The 19,344-nt window shown below is 39.1% G+C and overlaps 1 protein-coding gene across 3 annotated transcripts in view; it reads left to right on the top strand.

Moving 5' to 3' along the window:
* Positions 1-9,587: 9,587 nt before the first annotated feature.
* Positions 9,588-19,344, top strand: part of LOC149266375 (tRNase Z TRZ1-like) — a 127,903-nt gene continuing 118,146 nt past the window's right edge. For all 3 annotated transcript variants that reach the window (XR_016260149.1, XM_089430473.1, XM_089430470.1), the window contains exon 1: positions 9,588-10,189. Coding sequence is in view for 2 of the 3 variants with exons in the window: in XM_089430473.1 (XP_089286599.1) it covers positions 9,716-10,189 (474 nt within the window). In the remaining variant the exon portion in view is untranslated. The remainder of the gene's footprint in view (positions 10,190-19,344) is intronic.

Genomic DNA, 19,344 nt, shown 5'->3' with positions numbered 1-19,344 from the left:
TCCAAAATAGTGATGTTAAACTCTTGCAACAACAACAACCATCTTGTAATTTTGCCATTAGTGACAGGTTTATTCATTAAGTACCTAATTGCAGAATGATCTGTATGTACAAAAGTTTTGTAGCGAGTAATGTAATGTCTAAATTTATTGATGGCATGGACAACAACTAAAAACTCCTTTTCTATTATAGTGCAATTTAACTATGCATGAGTCAAATTTTTATTGGTGCAAATGGCATAAGGAGTTAAATCTTGTTGTTAAATCTTTTTGTCCTAGTACAATTCCTAAAGTTTTGTCTGAAGCATCAGTTGAAATGTGAAAAGGTAGTTTCCAGTTTGGTCCTCTAAGAATGGGTGCTTCAGATATTTTCTCCTTTAATGTTTCAAAGGTCTTTTGGCAATCAGAATTCCATTTGAATTCACAATGTTTTGTGAGAAGTTTGAAAAGTGGGGATGCATTTTTTGTAAAGTTTTCTATGAATCTTCTATAGTAACCAGTGAAACGAAGAAAACTTCTAACATCTCATTGACAAGTTGGAATTGATAATGTAGAAATAACTTATACTTTAAATATGTCCACTTTAATTCCATTTCCTAAAATATGGTGTCCTAAAAAAATTCCCTTAGTAAACATCATTAAACATTTTTCATGGCTTAATGAGAGATTTGCCTCTTTACATCTAATGCGAACTTTTTCCAAAATTTTAAGAGCTTCTTCAAAAGAATTTCCATAAAATGTAAAATCGTCCATATACACTTCCACACAATCATGAATTAGATTAGAAAAAATGCCTAATACTGCTCTTTGGAATGTTGCAGGTGCATTACATAATCCAAAAGGAAGTACTCGGTAAGCATAAGTTCCCCATGGGTAGGTAAAGATAGTTTTATCTTGGTCTTCTGGGACTACTTGGATTTGATTATACCCGCTAAAACCATCCAAGAATGAAAAATATTTATTTCATGCCAATGTATCTAAAACTTGATCTATAAAAGGAAGTGGAAAATGATAGTTTAAAGTGGCTTTATTCAATTCCCTATAGTCAATGCATACTCTCCATTTTCCATTCTTCTTAGGAACAATTACTAAAGGTGAAACCCACTGACTGTCTGATATTGGATAAATTAAATTTACATTCAACAGTTTTTGTAGTTCCTCTTTAACAATTTCCCTTATATTTGGATTCATTCTCCTTTGAGTTTGTCGAATTGGTCTCACATTTTCTTCAGTGTATATATGATATACAAGTACCAGGATCAATTCCTTCATGCCAGTATATTCCCATGCATAAGTAGAGGAATGTTCTTGTAACATCTTTATTAATTCTTTCTTTTGAAATTATTCCAAATTATGATTGATATTCAAAGTTTTTTCGTGGAAAGATTTCAATTGTGGAATTGCCAAATTTTTCCATAGAATGCAATGATAGTTGATGAGATGATAAATATTCAATATTGTATTGTTCTTGAAAACTCTTACTAGATTCACAATATGATGAAGATTCATTATTTTCCATTAAATTCAAAATTTGATCTTCCTCAACTATTTGTGAAGTAGCAAAGATTGATCTTATATCAATCTTTCAACTTCTATCGTTGTTCTTGCAGGTGGATACAGTGTGAATTTTTTGTTGAATTTCTATCAGAGATAAACATGTCACTAGATCTACAACCTATGAAAGCATTGGCTGTAGCTAGCCATGGTCTTTCTAAAATCAATGGATGTCCTCCTAAGTTATTCTTGGGTATTAAAATCATGAAATCAATAGGATATTTCCAAGAATCTAAGGATACATATATATCTTCTAATACACTATCAGGTTTGATTACAGATCTGTCTTCTAATTGTAACAATGTAGGTGTATATTGAAGATTAGGAAGTTTTAGTTGATTCATAGTTTGTTTACTCATGATGTTTATAACTGCTCCTAGATCAATCAATGCATTTGGGATCTCTACACCATTGATGTGTGTCTTCACAATGGGACTTCCTGGATCAAGATATTTCTAAATTGTTGTTTTACCCGTCATGATATCCGCAATTTTCTCGACTAATTGGATTCTTTTTCTTCTTGGTCTTTTTATGCTCAATTCCGTAATTGTATTCGCAAAAATTGATATTTCCTTAATGGCTTGTAGAAAAGGGTTTTTTATGCAAACATTATTCAGTTAATCTAGCATGTCATAACTAGGCAATAAAATCTGTTTTTCTACCCCTTCATCTATTTTTAATCTCTCAGGAAAAGGTGGTTTTGAAACATATACTGAAGGTTGTTCCATAAGAGGAGTTGAGTTATTTGAATGTGTTTGAGTAACTTGATTTTGAGTTTTTTTGTTTGTTTGTTTGTTTTTTTTTTTTTTCATTAAGAGACTTCTCTTCTTCACAGATCTTTTCTTTTTCACTTTCCCAAATAAAAACTAATGGGGACTTTTTCTCTAATATTCTATCAGATCTAAGTTGAACATTGTTTAGATCCAATGGAGTTATCATGTAAGTTTGGAAATTTTGTCCTTCCATATTGTAAGCAGGTTGTGAATTTTTAGTATTATTTGGATTTGAAAGTGGTTGGGCAGGCAATTGGTTTGGTCTTTGGGGAAATGGTAATGAAAGTTGTGGATTCAAATTGTGAGGTTGAGTTTGTTGAATAGGCTGAGGATAATATTGTGGAGGAAAAGTAGGATATGATTGTTGAAATTGTGGAAATTGAGGATAATGAGGCTACTTTCCATAAGGATTTTGCCATCCTTGTGACCAAGGTTGTGGCCAAGATTTCCAAGTTGTTAGGGCAGTCCAATTACTTTGTGATGATTGTGCAAATCGTTGAGTGTTAAAACCTTGAGTTGTATTTGGTTGTGGATTCTGGCATGGTCTTTTGGCAATAAAACAAAGATGGTCTACCTAATTTGGTACTCCTTCTTCTTGATAGAAAACTTTAAGACCTAGTATTGAGGGTCATTCTTTGGTATCATGATTTTCCGCACATATAACACAAGTTTCTACACTCTTTAAATCAAGAGGACATTCTCTCGACGCGTGTTTGTTTCTGCACTTAGGGCAAAAATTGGACAATGCAACATTTTCAACTTTTGCTTGTTTTGTATTTTAAGGTGTCAATTTGTTCACTAAGACTCCCTAAAATATCCGTTTTAAAACTATCAATAAAATTACCTAATTCTGCTCTACTTTTTTTTTTTTTTCTAAGTAAAGGCTACTGCTATATTAAAGAAAAGAAAAATATGTACAGAGTTTAGATCTCGCGAGGAGGCCGAGGCCAGTCCTCAAACTGAAGAGTCTGGACTATACTATCTGTCTGCTTTAACCGAGTTACAAAACATAATCCATAATTATGGTTTTTGGACATCAAGTAACCTGGACTCAAACTAACAAAGACACCATAACTCAAACTAACAAAGACACCATAGCTACTGGCAGAACAGAGCCATTTTACATCATTGACATTGAAACAAAAAGAGCATGCTGCTGAAGCCTGAGACTTGCAGCAATAGCTATACTGAGACCTTGGACTGAAATAGACACAGGAAAACAGCACGATTTGTATAGACATGACTACAAAAAAGATAAAACAGAGCACTCGATAATAACTAGGCTGTCTGGCTGGTTGAGGCCTTCTGCGTGCCATTGTCCTGGCTGGGCGAGTCGAGCCAGATGACCATCCCATCCTCGTCCCGAATCAACTCTCCCGGACTTGGCTGAGCCTGAGCGCTTGGGACCTCCATTTCCAAATTCAAATTGGGCAGCTGCAGTATCTCTTGCACAGAGACGTCATTACCCGAGACCTCCTGAAACGGAGCTTGCTGGACTAGGACATTTTGGGCTGGAACAGCCTCGAAACGGTGGGATCTGTAAACCAAACCGGTCGTGTCGCTCAGCAAGATGTCGCTGTCGTGGACACTTGCAGGGGAACTAGAATTGTGCATACCCGGTTCCTCCTCAGTAATGAAAACCGTAAAATTAACCACGACTTCTGGCCTGACTAGGCGGCTAGGGAACCTGAAGCGGAATGTCTGGTAGGTGCCTTGTGGAAGAAGGCATTCCTGCTCCGAGTCTTCCATCTCTGAGGATGGTGGCTCCGCGGTTATGGGCGAAATTGGCTGCACGTCTTCCATCTCTGGACCAACCCGGATACCATATCTTCCCCCTCGCCTGGGAATTCCTCTGCTACGCGGCATGGCCCTTAAAACCATAGACTCCAGGCACTTGTCTAGCCCTCGAAGACTGGAAGTAGGGGTAACCTCTCTCCGAATGCGCAGAGCAACAATATACCGGTTCTGTGCGAGAATTGAGATGTGAGTTTCAATATAAAACATGGCGTCCATCCTCCTGTTCTGCCTTGAGCGCTGAGCAGACATGCTCGGTATGAATGCGGCGTCCCGTCTCCACTGCATCGAACTGAAGGCGGCGTCCCGTCTCCACTGCAACAAACTAAATGCACTGACCTTGTGCATTAACTCCTCATGCCTTATGCCCTCCTCCGCGTACCAGAGCTGGAGGTCCGTCCTGCTCCCATGTGGCATGGCGTGTGCCATCTTAATGACTGGTGGAAGCACCCGCATCTGGGTCTAATTCTGCTCTACTTACTGTCCCAACTGCAGATTTATTAATCCTTGATAAAAGAGGATCTCTTGGATTTTTCGAAGTTCTTGCTTTGCCTCTTGAAATGTGTATGCATAACTCACAAATTTATCCAAGTGACAATTGAGAAATGTCTCCCTTACCCATTAGATTGAGAAGATCAATCCACTCATCTCTAATGGATTTCAATAAGAGAGCTTTCAAAGTTTCCTCATCTAGATTATTCATTTTTGCCCTTTTAACATTATAAGCAAATCTTTCAACGAAGTCTTCAAGATTTTCATCTTCTTTCTGTACCATTTTAAAGACTTCATCCTTAATATTATGGGGCATACAATAGTCCTTATATTTCTCTAAGAATGTAGTTTTCATTTGTTCCCATGTTCTTATGGAATTTATTCCTAAACCCATAAACCATTTTAATGTTGCATCTTTAAGGGTTGCAGGGAATAATTTCAACTTTTGAGCATCATGCAGATAATCATATGATCTACACAAGACTTCAAATTCAAAGAGAAATGTTTCAGGATCTTCACTCCTTAGTCCATGAAAGTTTGGAAGGATAGAGGGTGAGATATTTTTCATTGTCACAGTTGTATCTTCATCGAGGATAGGAAATCCAAAGGGTTCTGGATTTATATCTTCTCCTCTCCCTCTTCCTCTTCCTCCACCTCTTCCACCTCCCCTATTTCCTCCTCTTCCTCCTCCAATCCTAGGTTGTTCACCATTCACATTATGTACCTCTCCTTCCCCTTCTCCAGCCATTGTAGATTCTTCAGAACTAATATAGGGTTATGGTTCCAAAATTGGGTTTTTAGCTTCCTCTAGTTCCTCTGGTTCTTCTATCAATGGTTTGTTAAAATAGGTTTCTTCTTCAACATGAACTTCCAGCGCTTGAGCTAGAAGTTGTTCTCCAATTGAAGATAGGAAAATTACTCATGTTGTTGGAGATATGGGATCTTCTTCTTCTATTATGGCTTCTATTGATGAAATTGGTGAATCTCTAGGTTGGATTTCGGATCTTAATACCTTAGGGAGTTTGTGTTTGCCTGCTATGGATGGAATTCAAGTTTGTGTGGGTGGTGTGGCACTATGAGGTTGTGGTGGGGTGAGTGATGTTGTTGGAATTAAACTCTTACCTCTACCTACAAATCTACCTCTAGAGTCTCTTTCCCTATGCATATCATGTTTTGTTTTGTTTGTTTGTTTGCTTGTTTTTGTTTGTTGGTTTGTTTGTTTGTCTGTTGTTGTTGTTGTTTTTTTATCAAGATGAAAAAGATAAAGACTTCTATTTACATTTCCCCGGCAATGACGCCAAAATGTTTGCCAATTTAGTGGTCTTAAATTGCTACATAAATTATCAACCATAGTTGGTAAACTTGTGAAGTGAAAGTGCACTATATGTGCTAGAAGCCTTCAGATTATTAATGTGTATGATTGAGTTATTGAAAAATTATTTCTAAGGATGTTTTGTGTTCCTAATTTACTCTTTAAAGAAAATAAAATTAACATATTCAATCTCAATTACATTCTGCTCATTCCTTTCTAATGAAATAAAAAATGCTCTTCACACTTGCAAAATGAAACTAAAGCAAACTCATACTATCTCCTTAAATTAAGAGAACTTAACCAATCTATTGTAACACAAATTTAATCTCTAACAACAGAATTGTTCATCTAATATTCTAACAATCTTTTGCATAAAAACCAAATTGAATTTGACTTTTAGTTAAAATGAAAACTACATATTTTCTCATTATCAATCACTCATACTTTGAAATGAAAACTGTAAAGAAATCTCACGGTCTAAAATAAGAAATCACTCATGCTCTAAAATGAAACTAACAAAATCTATGAAAAGCGATTACACTGTAATTAACATCATTATAAATCAACTTTAAAATAACGATTAGTGAAATCTTGCTATTGCTATCTAATCGAAATCAACATTGCAAAACGATTCTAAAACATGTAAATAACTGCAACAAATGATAAAGAAAAGATATGAAAATGCAGAACCTTCACTGTTTGTAGGGGCCCTCCACAAACAGGTGGTCACAACACTTTTAGTCGAACAGTCAGCTACGCATCAAAACTTCATTCTTCATTAACAGGTAAAAACAAAGTTTAAAACAATACTGTCACATATATAAATTAACCTCCTCTTCATGTTTGCTGCACGATATTTATAAAGTTTGTGTTAATAACTGTTCGAGGCTTTTACGTCTACCCTAGCTAACAAAGTTCTAATTTTAGCTTCTAACAGATATCAAAATATCGTTTGCTCACGATTTGCTATTTGACAAAGGAAATCGTGAAGTGCAAGGATTTTAGACTCTCGCTTGCCTGCTCGGCAACATGTCGACTTTTACCCTTTGACCACGCAATCGAACAATCCTTTGATGATCTCGTTTGGATGAATAGGAGGAAATCGTTAAAGGGATCAATATCCACCTGTTCATATCTTTCTCCTCTTAGCTGGCACCTCATATCCTGATAATCCTTGGAATCAACTACAAAAACATAGATTAGCTATAAAATTGCATGAATTCGGTAGGTAATACAAACATTAATTCAATAATAAGGAACATTATTAAATATGAAAGATAAGACAATTAAATACCTTACCATGCCAAAAACCATCTAGTTTGATGCCTTTTAAGTTGATGATGATGGTCAATGAGAGGAAAAATTGGTAAGGGAGAATGTCAAAATGAAGCATGCATGAGGCTCTCCACATAGTTGCTGTCATAAAACATACATATAACAAGCATAATAGGGACAAAAATATCATAAGCACATCAGCCATGAAATCCACATATACATCAATACATTTACACATGAAAACCAAGGGAATGAATTTCTCATTAATGAATGCAACAAACCAACCGTACATGGGACTACCATGTTCCACCCGACTATAGAATGGTTGAGCCAAATCTCTCTTCAGCCATTCACCCTCATGCCATATTCCAAGCATGAATGTGGGACTCAAACCAAAAGAACCAACTAGGGCATACTGAGGCTAAACCACCTCACCCTCATCAATAGAAACCAGGCTTTACCGTAATCCATCCCGGACCACTAGGCCAACACAATGAACATACAATAATAGGCTTTACGTGATCTCCACCCGATCACTAGGCCAAACAAGCATGGATTCCGTTGGATTTCTCCACCTACACCTTGAGGAATTTTCCTGTCTCCTAGTCTCTCAGGCTTTACCGCAATCCAAACCTGGATCACTAGGCCCTAAATCGAAACCCACTCTCCAGGCTTTACTGCATATCCCAAACCCGGGATTACTAGGTCCAACGAAGAGCAAACTACCTCTTGGCTTTATCGTATATCTTGTGTTTCACCGATAAGGATTCCTAGGCCATCCGAGGCAACACAAAAATCTGGCTTTATCGCAACCCACAGTCTGGTTTAGGGGTTACTAGGCCATGTGTTCTATCATTTCGGAGATCCACCTCACTCAGCTTCGAATCTGTTTGACAATCCAGTTCAACCAAAATATGAGAACTCGATCACACCACGACTATCCGGAAATGGAAAGGCTAGGCTGAAAACAATGTTACACTTCGCAAAACCCATGCCACAACAACAAAAGAACCAAATGTAATACCATGCATGCTGCATCTAGCAAGGAAGATACACATGCAAGTCGATACCTGCACTGAAGCCTCTTGTAGCTGCTTGATCCCGCCTTTCCCTGCTTGATCTTTGCTTCCTCTTGCCTTCTTTGTCTTTCTTGCTCCAATGACAAAATTGCTCCAAGAAAACTCGAAGTGTCCAAGAGTGTGAGAGAGAGAGAATAATGAGAGAGCTCCAAAACTCAACTGACTAAAAGTTACCAACTGATCCTCATAAGCCTTTTTATGAATGAGGCCTCTATTTTCTTCATTTTCCATTATTTTCCTTCAATTTCCTCCTCACATGCAACCTGTGACCTTTCACCTCCATTTTCTCCTAATTTCCATTATTTTCATAAATAAATGTGCCAAAAATTCCATTTTGTCTTTCCAAAGCCTTAGCGATTGCCTTTGCCAATTTCCTTAGCCATAAACAACCAAATGAACACCCCTTGGGATGTCTTGCCCAACATTGAGCGTGGAATAAGTGTCCTATCAACCGTGGTTATTATTTTTGCTTTTATTAACTTTTATTACATGGAATTTTCACCAAGGTTGTTACAAATTGGTGGTATTCAAAGATTGAAAAGTGGCCATAGATTGGATTTTGGGTTGTACTACTTTCAAAGCCAACAAGCTCATAACTAGATGTAGCGTATCAAAGAGCTTCAGGTGGAATTTCTAGATTTGACTTTTTCCTACATATATAGTGAATATAACACTCTTGCTATCCAAAAAAGGGCTACTCCAACAACAAGGAAGCATATTTTACTCTACTTTTTTCAAGGACAAGAAGAGGGACTTTGGGTATATATACATTATATAATATGTGTCACATGATATCGAAGTATCTATTTGCCCATTTTATCTTCCATGTTATTTTCTTTTTTGTTTTTGTTTTTTCAGTGAATCAAATATAACTGGTAAATATGTGGTACCATGCAAAAATTTAAAATATGTAGCGGGGCTATTGATATTATGATCTACAACTATAAGTAGAGGACTAGTTATATTATGTTATACTTTTCGATTTCTAGTATAGGATGATACACATACATAAACATACTATTCTCAGATTTGAGCTGGACCTTTTCGCTGGATTCCGGTGATGGAGAGCATGGATGTAAACAAAGTCTGTGGAATATGGATGTAAACAAAGTCTCGGCAATATTTTTGATTACATGTAAACTTTTATTTTTTCTATTAAAATTGAAAACAGTTGATTTCTTCTCTCCTCAAAACAACTCGAAGATATCAAGGTGCAAACATATCGCAAGGGGGACAGAGACTAAGGGATATAACGTCTCCTCTTCTCAACAGCCTAACCTAAACCCACCCAATTGACTCATCATGAAAATACAACATTCATATAAATATTAAATGCAGTGTAAAATAAAACAAAAATCTGTTTGAATATGGGGGTTCACATATATCTAAATTTTCTACAGATATTGGACGTCTCCAACATGGGCTCATCACTTTGAGAAATGTGTGGGGTGTTTAACATTATCCAGACAATGCTAAGCTCAGCCTCTGTATTATTATTCACTTCATCGTGCCACTCTGCATCTACACTCACTTGTTCAAATGCATACACGAGAACTCCATTGTTATTGGCTTCTCAGCTATGGGCATCTTCAAGGCTGGAGAACTGGGTGTCTCAGAGGCATTCAAGATCCAGCCATGTCAGACACAGTATGAGTTTCACCCTTTGCTCAACAAGAAAATTGGGTATTAAAGCAGCCATGAGTACTGTTACGCAGGATGACTATAAATCTAACAGAAAGGGTGGAGGAGCAATGGAGATTGAAGGGCAGTTGATAGAGGGAATATCTATTGCAGGGCACGAGACATGTATCATACTGCCAGGCCTCAAGGTGGCCTTCGACATTGGGCGGTGTCCTTCCAGAGTTGTTGCCCAAGACATCCTCTTCATCTCCCATGCTCATATGGATCACATTGTAAGTGTTTTCATTGTTAATTGGTATTTTTTTTAAGGGGTTGTTAAATTTCTGATTGCACAAGCAACTATACCAAAATCTTTCCGAATGTGTAGAAAGCTCCATGGTAATTAAAATTGCAGTTTGAATGCTATTTACTTGAAATATGGTAGCTGGCTGGTCCTAGATATTGACATGTTTACGTGTAGAGCTTGACATATGCCTTTTGAGGTCAGTTCATATTTCTGTTTGTGCTTTGCTTTTAGACAATTTGGCAATTTGTCATAGTGCATATTTCTCCATGGCCTCAATGTTATTATGAGAATATTTCTCTGGATAATCAGTCTAATTTTATGGTAGTCGTTATGTCTTATTAAAACCCTTGGAGCTAGTGCCGGTGATGGCTGCCCTAACAACGCTTGTTTTGGAATGCTGTTTTGTACATATTATGATATAATTGAAGGAAGAAGTTATAGAAAAAGGAAACACAAAGTTGTTTAACGAGGTTTCATTTTCATTGTGGTCTGCTCTACGTATATAGTATGAGTTCTAAAGGGATTAATCAGACTTTTTTCACCAAGTCACTTGCCATAAAGTGACTTTAATACACGTTGGACTCTTAGTACTGGAGTGTTAATACTCCATTGATAGCATTATGATTTGGCTAGGCTATCCCAACGCTATTAAAATTTCCACAATGGCAAGGTGTATCGGGAAAATTAAACCCCTTTTTTTGCCAACATGTCCATAAAAATATATATATTTCAATATGTGTTAAGGTGAAATTGCCAAATATTTGAATTTTCTACTTAATCTATTCACGAAGCCTACAATTGTCAATACTCTTGAGGCATAAGAACTATTCATAGCTTCTATGGTTTACATAGAATCACCATAGCACTATAAACTTCCAATAATGTTTGCAAGTGCTAGTTCCAGGGCTTTATCCAATGCTTGCATTTTTGCTAAAATATTTGAGTTACGACCTGTTACCCACCACTTGTCGGTGATATCCATCGGGGGAAGATTTTTTTCCTAGATGGTCCTTAGCCGACAGCCAGCAGCGCCTTGCAACCCAGATAGTTCGATGTGCCACTATCTCTGTTGTCTAAGCCAACCATATGCTCCTTGCCCATATGTTATGATCGTATGTTTGAAGGTGGGGCTTCCAACCCTGAAGGTATGGCTTTTCATTGTGTAGTTGGGTATTTTTGTTTACTTATCATAAACTCTTTTGGGCATGGATTAGTGGGGGGGTTCAGCGGAAATAGTGGGCTTGGTTTGTACTCTTGTCTCCTCTGTCCAATTTGATGGTTAATCTTGTATCCTAGTCCCGTGGGATCTCCTTTATTGGCTACTAGCTTTAGGGGTGACACTGCATGGGAAACCCCGATTTTGGTTGCGTGATCCCACTTCTCGACACCATATACATCGCTCTCCTCCGCTCATTATAACTCCATTCACCATATTTCCCATGCGGGTCCACAATTGTCCATTGGGCCCTGTTACTACTCAAAATAGCAGGGGACCTAAGGGGAATCCCTAAAGGGCAAATGATAGGCCAAGGGCAACAAATGGAGTCTTAGCCCACTATTACATCAGCTAAGGCTCCTTTTTATTTACGAACTTTCACCGATGGGAGGAAACCTGGTATGAATAAAGTCATTAATGAAGGATAAATCAATGGGTATAAGTGACCCAAATGAATCCCTTTACCAAAAGAGGTGGAAGGATTGGACTTGCTTGCTTTCTAAGCAAGGTACTATGTGTTATAGGGAAAGGAAGAGAGAATTTGGGGGTTAGGTTTATGGAATAAGACTTGTGAAAGAGTTTCCCAATCCGTAAAATCCTTGTTAGAACTGGTAACCCGGATGGTTCTTGAAGCATGGTCTTTCAATAGAGTGGACCACACGAGGCCGTTAGTGTTTGTAGCATCGGATGTGTTTTAGCCACAAAATTTTGTGGAGAGGCTAGAATACATGAGATCTCCAAAACTCATAAATTGTTTCTGGAAATTCCACCTAGAGATGATTTAATTAGATTATTAGTCGTTTTTTAAAATATTTCCTAAGTCTAAATTTAGGGAATATGACTAATTAATCAGAATTAATTAAGTCATGGTGTGAATGTTCTAGAAACTTAAACGGATCGACAAGGAAATAATATGGGCCATTGATTATATTTTAATCTTGGCCATTGGTGTTCCAACAGAAGATTATAAGAAGAAGCCGATGGGTAGATGGAGAACACACCGATGCAGTTACTCAATTGCCCAGGCAGATTGATTTTCTTAGTGGCTGTGATTTAGCTGACGAGATAGAGCCAAAGGGTGAGTAGCAGGTGAGAGAGAGAGGGTAGTAGCAGAAGTCCGGAAGGTAGTTTTCCGAATTCAGGAAGAGGGAGTGTGAGGGAGAGTGTATTCCACGAGAGTACTGCGCAGTCATTGCACAAAGAGTGACGCAGAGGCACTAATGTATGGGCAGAGGGTCCATCTCGGGGTCAGGAAGTTGCTGTGGAGAGTGAGAAATTTCTTATAAAATTTCTCTCAATATTTTTTCTCTGTCTAGATTGCCAGAATTCTTGTACTCAGATTTGCTACTGAAAATTAATAAGAAAACCCTCATCTGCTGCACCGGTTTTCCCACATTGGGTTTTTCTGGGGACAATTGTCCAAAAATAACTGTGTTAATATTTTCTATGTGTGTGCTAGAATTTCTCTATTTCCAACATTTTATTTTCCGCAGTAATTTATTGTGAAAATTGCAGTAGTAAACTTATTCGATATTTGCCGTAGCAAATAAACTACATAATTTATTTGACAGTTAGAAGAATATTTTTTAGTTATTGCAATAGATGAAATTTTCACATGGTATCAGAGCAGATATGATTAACCAGAGAGCTCAGTAGCAGAGAAAGGAAGAGGTTCACTGCTCAGCGTGAGTAGCAATTCAAATCCCCAGAGGGCAACATAGTCTCTTGGCCAGGAAGCCGTAATTCTTGAGGAAAATCAACTTTTCTGAGAGAGCGACAAAAAAACTTGATTTCTCTAGATCAAGAAAGTCCAGAGGCAGAGGGAGCAACCCCACACTTTTTGCAAAGCAAATCTTTAGCCAAACACAATAATTTTTGCAACCGTTTGCTGAGCAGATTAGTGCGAGAGGAAAGAGAAATAACACAAAAAAATATGGACATAATTAACAGTCAAGATGATTTAGATTTATCTTTCAGGTTGGAGGATGAATTTGCTTGCCTATTAGGATCAACTTCACCTGGTGTCTAGTATATAGATAGTGGAGCTTCAGCTCATATGATAGGAGTTAGGGAATATTTCTCTAGCTATCAAGAAGAGCAGATGGACTTCCAGATCACTATGGGCAACATAACTAAATGTACTCCTGTAAGGAGAGGCACCATAGAGTTTCAAAGGGAGTTAGGAGCTAGCACCAACGCTACTATTGTATTGCATGTGCCTGGATTGGATATGAACCTTATTTTAGTGTCCCAGTTGTAGGACAAGGGGTGTGATGTACACTTCGTAGGGAAGAAAGTGTATGTCAAACACTCAAGCTGGAAGAAGGTGAAACAAATTGGAGCTCGAAGCAATAGGCTATACAGGTTGTAACTTGATTCTCCAATGGCACTAATAGGCAGTGACAGTAGCAGTGGAAAGGAGTTGAACGAATTGTGGGGACATTTACACCATGCAACACTCAAAATGCTCAGAGAAACTATAACAGGAGTTCCAGTTCTCAGTATGGAGTACAATGACGTATGCAGAGGATGTGTGCTTGGAAAGTACACGAAGACAACATTCCCGAGAAGTGACAGCAAAGCAAATGGCGTGTTAGGACTGATACAATCAGATAATTGTGGCCCTATGTCCACTAGAGCTCTTAGCAGTGGCGAATACTTTGTCACTTTTGTTGATGACCATTCCTGAAAGATTTGGATCTATTTCTTAAAGACAAAAGATGAGGTCTTTGATCGGTTCAAAGAGTTTAAGGCACTCGTAGAGAACGCGATAGGGAAGAAGATCAAGGTGCTTCGCTCAGATAATGGTGGAGAATACATTGATAAAGATTTCACAGATTTCTGCGCGAAGGAAGGCATCAAAAGAGAATGGACAACTCCATATAACCCTCAGCAAAATGGAGTAGCGGAGCGGAAAAACAGAACAATAATTGGGGCTACAAAGGCTATGTTATATGATCAGGAACTGCCCAAATTTCTATGGGCAGAGGCATGTAACACAATAGTGTACATTCAGAACATAACTCCTCATAGAGCATTGGGGAAGAAAACGCCAGAGGGAGTCTTCACAAGAAAGAAGCTTGAAGTAAGTCACTTGAGGATTTTTGGGAGTGCAACTCACTGCTACGTGCGAGATGAAAAATGCAGTAAGTTGGATCAGACTGCAGAGAAGGGGTTCCTTGTCGGGCATAGTGAGACCTCAAAGGCATATATGATCTACTTTCCTAGCAGTAGGAAGATTGTAGTGAGACGAGATGTAAATTTCATGGAGGACAAAGCTTTTAGGAGATCTCGAAAGATGCCTGTAGGTGACCAGAATCAATCAGTACTAGTAGAAGTTCCGTTAGTCCAGCAGCAGGGACAGCTAGTGGGACCAACAGGAGGACAGTCACAGGGATCAAGTACATTGACTAGTACCAGTATTTCCTCAGGGGTAGGAGATTCGGGGAGTTCTCAGCAAACATAGCAGCAAGAATAGGAGGAGGAAATGGTTGAACCTCCCACCACCAGTGGTAGAGCTAACAGGGAAGTTCGTCAGACATTGAGAGATGCAGAGGAGTTTATTGAAACTTCTAGGACAGACAAGAGACAACGCAGGCAGCTTGATAGATATCAAGCCTTGGTAGCTGAGGTTGCAGAACCCTCTAGCTTTCAGGAAGCCGCACAACATCAGGTGTGGGTGGATGCCATGGTAGAAGAGTATAGTTCTATCATGACAAATGATGTTTGGGAGGTAGTGCCGAGGCCAGAAAACAGATCAATTGTAGGTTCCAGATGGATCTACAAGATCAAGTACGCTGCAGATGGCAGTGTAGAGAAGTACAAGGCTAGGTTCATGGAAAAGGGGTATGCACAGAAAGAAGGAATAGACTACGAGGAGACCTTTGCCCCAGTTGCCAAATATAGCTCTATCAGATTTGTTATATCCCTAGCAGCTTAGATGGGATGGGATATTCACCAGATGGACATCAAGACAACATTCTTGAACGTGGTGATAGAAGAAGAGGTGTATATAGAATAGCCTGAAGGCTTCGAAACTCATGAGAAGCGCACTCATGTGTGCAGGTTGAAGAAAGCCCTATATGGGCTCAAGCAGGCACCCAGGGCGTGGTATGGTCGGATTGACAGTTACTTGCAGCAGTTGGGATTCGTCAAGAGTGATGCAAATCCCAAGGTCTAGTATTTGATGTAGAGGACGAGCCACTCATTCTAGTTTTGTATGTGAATGATCTCTTTTTGACAAGATCATCAGGGCTCATAAAAGACTGAAAGAGGAACCTTGTAGCAGAATTCGACATGAAGGATATGGGGTTGATGCACTATTTTCTAGGATTGGAAGGTGGATAGAAGAATGGGAAGATCTTCCTTGGGCAAGGCAGATATACTACAGATATTCTGAAGAGGTTCATAATGCAAGATTGCCAGCTTATGACTACGCCCATGATCATCAATTGGAAGAAGATAGATGCATCAGGGGACAAGGAAGTTGACCCCACCTTGTATAGATAGCTCATTGGGTCTCTCATGTATTTGGTCAACACTAGACCAAACATTTGTTTTGCTGTCAATACCCTTAGTTAGTTCATGGTTGAACCGAAAAGGGTACATTGGGCAGCAACAGGATACATTTTGAGGTATGTATGCGACACAGTTGGGTATGGGTTGAAATATACTCGAGGAGATGATGTCAGATTATGTGGATTCACAGATGCAGATTGGGTAGGCAGTTCAGTGGACAAGAAAGTACCTTTGGGTACTCCTTCAACATTGGATCAAGGATGGTTTCTTCGTGTAGCAGGACGCAGAAGTCATTAGCACTGAGCTCAACAGAAGTAGAATATATGGCAGCCAACGCAGCTACGTGCGAAGCTATTTGGCTTAGGAAGCTGCTCGTGATACTGTTCACACGGAGGATGGGAGCAACCAGTGTCTACTGTGATAATCAGAGCTGCATAAAACTATCTGAGAATCTAGTGTTTCATGACAGGTCAAAGCAAATAGATATTAGATGTCATTTCATCAGAGACTGTGTATAGCGTGGGGCAGTCCAGCTGCAGTATGTTCCCACAGGAGATCAAGTAGCAGATATACTCATGAAGGCTCTAGGGAGAGCTAAGTTCATCCAGTTCAGGGAACATATGGGTATGGTGGAGAACCCGTTTCAGTAGCAGATACCGGGTATCTCAGATGGTTCTCAGTTGCAGATGTTGCAGTTGTAGCAACAACAGCAAATGAGAGGGAGTTGCAATGCAGATGCAGTGTTGGCAACAATTTAGCAGGGTCAGTAGCAACACAGATGCAGTGTATATCAGAGTTGTGCAGTAGTTGGTGGGCAACAGCAACCAGACATCAGCAGCGTGACAGGAGATGATGCAAAGACAAGGTGGTGCTACAAGGGGCAACAACACTAGAACACATTCCTTGCTAAGAGGGAGTGTTAGTTTTTGTAGCATCGGATGTGTTCTAGCGACAAAATTTTGTGGAGAGGCTAGAATACATGAGATCTCCAAAACCCAAAAATTGTTTTTGGAAATTCCACCTAGAGATGACTTAATAATTAGATTATTAGTCGTTTTTTAAATATTTCTAAGTCTAAACTTAGGGAATATGACTAATTAATTAGAAATAATTAAGTCATGGTGTGAATGTTCTAGAAACACACATGGATTGACAGGGAAATAATATGGGCGATCGATTATGTTTTAATTTTGGTTGTTGGTGCTCCAACAAAAGATTATAAGAAGTCGATGGGTAGATGGAGAACACATTAGTGCAGTTACTCAGTTGCCCAGGCATATCGATTTTTTCAGTGGCTGTGATTCAACTGAGGACATAGAGCCAAAGGGTGAGTAGCAGGTGAGAGAGAGGGTAGTAGCAGGAGTTCGGAAGGCAGATTTCTGAATTCAGGAAGAGGCAGCGTGAGGGAGAGCGTATTCCATGAGAGCACTGCGTAGAGAGTGACACAGAGGCACCAGTGTATGGGCAGAGGGTCCATCTCGGAGTTAAGAAGTTGCTGTGGAGAGAGAAATTTCTTATAAAATTTCTCTCAGTATTTTTTCTCTGTCTAGATTGCCAAAATTCTTGTACTCAGATTTGCTGCTGAAAATTAATAAGAAAACCCTCATCTGCTGCATCGGTTTTCCCACATTGGGTTTTTCTGGGGACAATTGTCCAAAAATAACCGTGTTAATATGTGTGCTAGAATTTTTCTATTTCCAGCATTTTATTTTCCGTAGTAATTTATTGTGAAAATTGCAGTAGTAAACTTATTCGATATTTGCCTAGCAAATAAACTACATAATTTATTTGACAATTAAAAGAATATTTTTCAGTTATTGCGATAGATGAAATTTTCACAGGGGCAAAGTGGACCTAGTCTAGGGTATGAGGAAGGAATGTAGCTTCCAATGATATCCTTACCTCAGACAAGGTGGGGAGAGGATCAAAGAAAATATAATTACTCAAAGATGTTGTTTTGACCCCGGGAAGTGCTAGCCTTGGGGATGGTAGGGAAAGTTTTGGTCCCGGAGCTAGGGCTTGGCTTTTCTTCCAACTCCACCGTCGGAATGTCTTCAAATTTGGAGGAGGGCTAGAGGAAAAGCCACCACAGGAGACCCTAGGAGATCAATTTTTTTTGTGGCTAACTTGTCAGGAAATTGATGCCCTTGGCACCGCAATGTGGCTAGACTTGGGAGAAGGTGAAAGAATAGGAGTTTTGGTGACCACCCTTGGTAGATCAATGCCTTAATCCTTGGGAGAATGGAGTCTATGTTGATTTGTAAGATTTCTTGGGTCCCAATCAAGGAGGCCTCAAAATCACTTCACAAACCCTCTAGGTCAAGTGAAAGAAATCTTGCAGCTTTCATACTTCAGATGCACAAGAGGAATGGCTTATCAAGGTCAAATTTTACCCCTAGGAGATTTCGCTCACACTACATGGCCCATACATGGAGATGATGGTATAATAGAGACAATTCCACAATATTAGGCAATAACTACATGCAACAATTAGCCCTAAAACAACGAAAATCTCAATCTAGCATATATGACAAAAGTAACAAGAATAACATCAAAATTTCATACTTACATGCAGGAGAGTATATCCAACGATTCACAAATGAAAATAGAGAAGCTTGAAGAGAAGATAAACCAATAACCATACATCAAAATTCATCCATGAAAGCTCCAATTCATCTTCCAGAAAAAAGCGCGAAATTCTTTGAAGAGAGAGAGATCCGATCCAAAGTGATGATGAGAAATGATCTTACCTCACTTGTATTTATACACATCTTAGGTGTTCGAATTAGCCTCCTTGGCTAATGTGCTAATAATACAATTTTTGGTGACAAGCCAAACAAACTAGTTCATAAATGAAAAAGTAAGCCTTTCAAGAGGTGGAATAATAAACTATGCATGTCGTAGGGCCCTCTAAGAGGCCTAATGAGGTCCATGGGTGCCATAATGAAGAGAAGGACCCTCAAAAGCAGTGGGCAAGGGGGTGGCCCCTTGTAATAACTTGTGGTGCTCCAAATGACATCTGGGGGCACACAAGTTTCCTCATGGGTCTCCAAACAAATTGAAGATGCCTGTAGACTACCCTAAAAGGCTAGGATGATGGTGTAGGTGATGCCACATCATCGTGGAAGTCCTGGATCATCTGCCCAATGTATGGTGTAGATTTGGGGCCGATTGGGCATGATGGATCAAGTGCATCCTCCTCGTCCAACAAGTGAACCACGAACAATATCTGAATGGCTTTGGGGATCCATGGAATGCAATTTGATTTTGTGGAGGTCCATGGCTCGCAATGCTCACCCTCCATGTGCCAATGTAGCCCTCTTGAGGATTAGGACCCCGTATAGGGAGACCAAACCTCAAATGGAAACCATCTGCAATCCTGCATAAGATCCAATGCGTCCCCTAGC

This window comes from Pinus tabuliformis, chromosome 6 (genome assembly GCF_031772625.1).
Source record: "Pinus tabuliformis cultivar Carrire ecotype Pingquan chromosome 6, CPIR1, whole genome shotgun sequence".
Lineage (NCBI taxonomy): Eukaryota > Viridiplantae > Streptophyta > Pinopsida > Pinales > Pinaceae > Pinus > Pinus tabuliformis.
This window is presented reverse-complemented; position numbering and strand designations above follow the sequence as displayed.